The sequence below is a fragment of the Lissotriton helveticus genome, chromosome 5_1 (genome assembly GCF_964261635.1).
Source record: "Lissotriton helveticus chromosome 5_1, aLisHel1.1, whole genome shotgun sequence".
In the NCBI taxonomy this organism is placed as follows: Eukaryota; Metazoa; Chordata; class Amphibia; order Caudata; family Salamandridae; genus Lissotriton; species Lissotriton helveticus.
This window is the reverse complement of record NC_136065.1, coordinates 1,242,821,102-1,242,827,455: the sequence shown is the minus strand read 5'-3', so window position 1 is coordinate 1,242,827,455 and position 6,354 is coordinate 1,242,821,102. Positions and strand designations below refer to the sequence as shown.

Sequence of the window (6,354 nt, the reverse complement as noted above, 5' to 3'; positions counted from 1 at the left end):
GGCTCACACGGGCATCGCTTGTGTGAAACCTCTGTCCAGCTTCACCCCTCGAAGGTGCGTGGGTGTGCCCCTCCTCCGGTAGGCCTGCTTCTTAGGGGTTCATTGGGTCCATACCAGGCATGCCCGGCACGTGGGGGGCGCTGAGCGCGTCCATCCTCGGGTAGGCCTCGGAGGAACGGACCTGAAGTGCCAGTCCTCGGGAGGGCCTGCTTTTCTGAGGCTCAGTGAACATGTCCCTCTCCAGTAGGCCTGCTCCTCACAGGCCCAGTTAGCCCTCTGTGGATAGGCCTGCTCCTCACAGGCGCATTGAACATGTCCCTCTGCGGGTAGGCCCGCTCCTCACTGGCCTGTGAGCCCTCTGCGGATAGGCCCGCTCCTCACAGGCGTGGTCAGTGTGTCTATCCTCGGGAAGGCCCGCTCCTCACAGGCGCAATGAACATGTCCCTCTACGGGTAGTTCTGCTCCTCACAGGCGTGGTCAGTGTGTCCGTCCTCCAGGTAGACCTGCCCTCAGAGGCGCAGTCCGTGTGTCTATCCTCGGGAAGGCCCGCTCCTCACAGGCGCAATGAACATTTCCCTCTACGGGTAGTTCTGGGCAGGCCCGCTCCTCTGAGGCGCAGTGACTGTCCGGCCTCGGGCAGGCCCGGTGCTCTGGGGTGCAGGGGTCCCCGCTGCCTCAGACCGGCCTCAGCAGGGGCACCGAGGTCACCACGGGGTGGGAGTAGTAGACGGGGTGCGGGAAGGTGAGCAGGGGCTGGCTGACGGGCACGGTGGGCGCCGAGGAGCCCCCCTCGGTGCCGGGCGCGCTCTCGTGGTACAGGATGGGCACGCGCACGATGCGCTGGGCCGCGGCGTGGCTCAGGTTGGCCGCCTCCAGCTCGGCCGCCAGCTGCCGCTTCCACTTGTTCCTGCGGTTCTGGAACCAGATCTTGACCTGCGTCTCGGTCAGGTGCAGGGAGGCGGCGAGGCCGGCCCGCTCCGAGCTGCTCAGGTAGCGCTTCATGTCGAAGGTGGACTCCAGCTGGAAGACCTGGCTGCGCGAGAAGACGGTCCTGGTCTTCTTCTTGCGGCAGGGCTTCTTGTCCGGGCCCTCCTCCCGCTGCTTCCAATCGTCCCCTCCCTCCTCCTTGCGGCCCTCCTCGGAGTCGCTCTCCTCCAGGATGATCTCTTCGGGGCTCTTGGGGTCCCGCTCCTTGGGGTCCAGGTCGGGCTTCAGGCTCTGCAGGGGTTCTGGAGAGTCCCTGTCAGTCCCAGAGGCTGGGGAGGAAGGGCGCAGGAGGGTCTTCTCTGGAGCTGAGGGAAGAAGAAAAGATACACCATCAGCCACCAAACTGACATAAATGCCACCAAAAAGCATCACAATGCGTCCAAACCCATTACACCCCTTCCTGGGCCACATATGATCATCCCTTCATGGCCAAATATTCATCAGTGACATCAACCAACACCAGCAGTCAAAGATAATCCACAAACATCAGCCATGGTCCAATGTGAAGTTACATCTACCATCATCCACACCTGCAAACAGCATCAATCAAGACCAGCCAACATCCACAGCATGGCACCAGCCATCATCTCCATCAGACATCACCAATGAACATCAAGCATACCTTGAGGCAACCTTCTTGAATGTCACTCTGACTCAAAGTGCTTCAACAAAGACCATCATCCTGTCCTAAATATCATTAGCCACACTAGAGATAAATCTGAGCAGCCAGAATCAACTTACACCCAGGCGAAATCAATGACCATCAACCAGCCCAAACCTCATCAGCCTTCTTCATGGACACAGATCATGAAAGAACACCCACCTTCACTCTGGGCCCAGAATTATCGGCCATCTACAAACCTGACTATATATTTCACCAAGCTGCACAAACTGTAGTCCTGGGCAAAATATCACCAACCACCATCAGCCACCACCCAGGGCCACACGCCACAAATACACAACATTAGGTATTATCCTGAAACAATTACCATGGACCATCACCCACACCAAAAAAATCCCCAGCCATAATCCCTGCCAGAAACCATTAATGACACACACTCAAAAACCTCCATTTGTTATTCATTTGCGTCTAATTTAAGTAGGCCTTTGTGTGACAGTCAACATGACATCAGGATACAGGAACCAGTTACAAGGGACGGCCAAGGGAACCAAACGCAAATTAATTAAACAGTAAATATAGGTCACGGAGAGTAAATATACTTCAGAACTAAACGCAGTCCAAGGGTAAATGAAGGCCATTACCGAGAGAGTGCCGCAAATACTAGTGGGGAAGTAAATATAAGAGTGTAGAATCATACATATACCAAGATAAATTAACCCGAACAGTGTGCACGCATTCCCGAAGACAACTGAAGTGATGTTACTCCAGATACGATCAAATGTTTATTAAAGGCAAGGAAAAGTATAATGCAAGAAAAGTAAACACACCCCGGTCCCGGTGGTACCAAAAGCTGTATTAAAGAGATCCTGATGTGTTAAAATCCATGCCAAGCAACCATAACCAAATATATTCAAGGGTACAAGCACGGATATGCTAAAATTAGAAACAAGAAATAGCTAAAATACATTGGTAGGTGAACTAAATGTTTCCCTTAAAAAAGAGAGAATAAAAATAACATGTACTAACTAAAAATACACCACGGTCATGGCATATGAACATTCACCAAAAATGGCTAAATATTGACAAACAAATGATACAAAAAATTCTAGAGGAGAGCATAACAAGTAGCAGGAGGCGAGAAAAGACACCCAAGGAAACGGCACAAAATACGTGAGCGTTCAGCCAAACAAGTTTCTAATCAAATACCTAAATACACCGACGACAAGAAAATATCTGCTACGGAACGATCTGTTTGTATCTGCAAAGAGGTCACTAAAGATAAAGGAGACGTATAAATAAAAACATACTGCGAGCGGGAACTACATCTATTTACGAAAGAAGCCGGCTATATGCGGACAGGCCTGAGGAGGAGCAGCAGGGCCAGGGGAAATATCGGGAAAGACCGGCCAGGAAGGGATGAAAACACACACTAAAGGTCTGCCACAAAGAACTTCAGGTTTACTAGAGCTGGCGACCAGGGCAGGCCACGCACGGCCTCTGGAAAGCCAGAGGCAGCGGCCGAGGGGCGAAGGGATACTGCCCTGTCTGCGCCGTGAACCGAAGGCAGAGAGGCCCGTGCAGGCACCCACCCACACCGAGAGCCCGGGGCAGGGGCAGGGGCGGCGGGAGGTGGCGCGGCCCCGGGCACACTAAAGCATTTACGACGAACCTGTGTGAAGCATAGTCTGTCGGCGAGGGGGACCGACGGACGCCTGTCCTCGACCATGCGATCTCCCGCCGAAAACCGGAATAACTGCACCGCGGAGAGCTGTCCCTCCAGAACTGCACCGCGGCTTCAATATACATTCTCGCTGATATATATATATATATATATATATATATATATATATATATATATATATATATATATATATATATATATATATATATATATATATAGATATATAATATATATATATATATATATATTACTATAGGACTGTATAATTATAGTAAACACAAAATCAACATTTAAGATCTGTACAATCGTCTGCTAGAACTATTTTTCGTTTTTTTAAATCTTGTTTCCAAAGCTTTTTGAGTCATCAGGACAGAGTTGTTTTGAGTAAATAATATGAGTTCATACACACTGTCCAGAAGAAGCCTCTCTGTGCAAAAGCCGCGTTCTGGTGGCAGATCTCAGCTGTCATCCTCAGAGCCCTCGATATTGTTCGTGTGTGTCTGTAATATATATATATATATATATATATATATATATATATATATATATATATATATATATATATATATATATATATATATACGTGTGTGTGTATTTATGTGTATATATATCCACACACACACACATATATATTTTAATGACATAGACTTTTACTTAAAACGGTGACCAGAAAACAGATATTTGGGGTGAGCTGGAATACCGCGTTGTGTCTGTTATAGGTGTACTCTGTGAAAGGAGACGACTCTCGCCTTAAAGGCTGAGAAGTAAAAGAGGGCTGCTTGCCTGTGCGCCTATATATTTCTCAGAGAGAGCAGTTAATTTGCCCCACATCAGTTACTTGTGGGCTGTCTGCTGAACTGCAACTCCATTTTTGACAAGGTTAGGGCTTTGAAGAAGTGATGTATCTGCGGTCAGTGATCTATGCCAACTTTACCCACCCTAAATTAATTTGTGTAGGCTCACATCCAAACATTGCACGCGAGCACGCGCACATTAACTACGGGAGCTTCTATTAAAAGCAAGCACACTTTTAGAAGCCAGTAGAATGTCGTGCCCCCTTGAGGAGAAAAAACATGAGTTGTACAAATACAGTTTTGGGAAAATGTGCTAGATATCTTCAGGTTGAAAAGTGAACCCTGACCTAGGGTCTAAGAATCTCGACCCTAGCTACAGTCCCACTGAGAGATAGGGGGGGGGGCTGTGTATTTGTACAGAGAATATATATATATATATATATATATATATATATATATATATATATATATATATATATATATATATATATATATATATATATATATATATATATATATATATATATATATATTAGTTAATAGAGTGAATCATCATCGACCCGATAAAATTGGTTAAGAGAGAGTGAATGATTCATCAAACCTAAACATTGAGACATTTTGTCTACAGCCCTGAAGTAGACGGGGATTTTCCAGCCCTCTGTGGTCACTCTCTGCCCTCCTCTCAACACTGTAGAGACACTCTCTGCCTCTCAGCGCCAGGCAGGCCCCCTCTCGGGTCTGCTCTACACTCGGCCCCAATCTATATGTGTTTCTTACTGGACATCTACTTCTCCCGCACGTGTCACTTCCATGATCCCACTCACTACCCCTGCCCACTGGGCCCTAACTTCTGTCTTCGGCCCTCTCTGTCCCAGTTTCTTGTATTCTCTTCCGCTTTCCTATCCCTGGCTCCTGTTCTCCTTTATCTGCTCCCAGTCGGCTGCACCCCGTCCTCTTTTCCCCGCCCTGCTTTCTGCCCTTTACCCCTTGTCCTGTTTCCTTTACCCCCTGTCCATGTCCCATGTCCCCTGTCCGGTCCCGCCTCGTCCTCTGCCCCTGCCCTTTGACCTTTTTCCTCGTCCGCCAGTACCACCGCATGACCCCAATGTCCCTGTCTCCATCTCTTTTTCAATTCTCTCGTAGTCGGACTCTTGTCAAGTTCTTTCCCTTTCGTAATTCCAACCGTGTACCAGAAACTCACTCACTTCACGTTTCCCTTTTTCCCGTTATTATCAAGTTTCTCCTTGCTGTTTAGTTTTCTGCACTATTCTGTAACGTCCCCACCTTCAACACACAGAGCTAGTGGTACCTTCCACCCGCACCCCGTGGCCTCCGTGGCTCAGGGTACCGCCAGGGGCCACCTGACCCATCTGGACCACCCACCCCACACTCAGCCCAGTGGCACTTACCGTCCGGACCCCGTGGCCTCTGAGTACCTCCAGGCGGGAACCATTCATACCCACCCCATGCAACCTCCCCACACAGCCCCCCCTCCCCCGTTAGTACCTTCCACCCGTACCCGTGGCCCCCGTGGCTCAGGGTGTATGGTACCGCCAGGCGCCATCTCTCCAGGGGACCCACCCCACACTCAGCCCAGTGGCACTATGGGTACCTCCAGGCGGGGACCATTCATACGCACCCCATGCACCCCCCCCCACACACACACACACAGCCCCCCGTTAGTACCTTCCGTGCGGAGCCCGTGGCCTCCGTGGCTCAGGGTGTAGGGGTACCACCAGGCGGGGGAGCGGTCCAGGTAGTGCGCGGGGAGGGTGAACCTCTGCGGCGGGAGGTCCAGGCGCGGGAAGGAGAGCTCGGCCAGCGGGGACAGGGCGAAGGTGGCCCCCTCCAGGGCCCCCTTGAAGGGGCTGAAGAGGCTCTTGGGGGCCCGCGGGGGCTCGCAGGTCAGCAGGCTCCGGATGGAGAAAGGGGACTCCTTGGCGGGGGCGCTGCTGCCCGCGCTGCCGCTCCTCTCCTGCGCCCCCGTCTCAGGCATGGCTCCGGGGGGCAGGGGGGCCCCAGAAGAAGACTCCTCGGAGAAAGGCGGGGCTGCTGTCACACCCAGACTGGACACACTCGAGACCCCCGAGCAGGCAGGAGACCCCCAAACCAACTGGATCTCGTTGAACCGCTGGAGACCCCCAGCAGACTCAAGACCCCCGAACCGAATGAAGCCGGCCGAGGACGCTGGAAACTTCCGAACGGGCCGGAGACCCCAGGGCGGACAGAAGAAACCCTCGGACGGAGAGCAATGGATGCACCCGGATGAG

The 6,354-nt window shown here is 51.3% G+C and overlaps 1 protein-coding gene across 1 annotated transcript; it reads right to left on the bottom strand.

Moving 5' to 3' along the window:
* Positions 1–675: 675 nt before the first annotated feature.
* Positions 676–6,080, bottom strand: HMX3 (H6 family homeobox 3). Its single transcript, XM_078641211.1, has 2 exons — positions 5,771–6,080; positions 676–1,292 (listed from the first exon to the last, which is right to left on the bottom strand). Exons 1-2 carry the CDS (start codon positions 6,078–6,080, stop codon positions 676–678), a joined length of 927 nt encoding a protein of 308 aa, XP_078497337.1.
* Between the last annotated feature and the right edge of the window lie 274 nt (positions 6,081–6,354).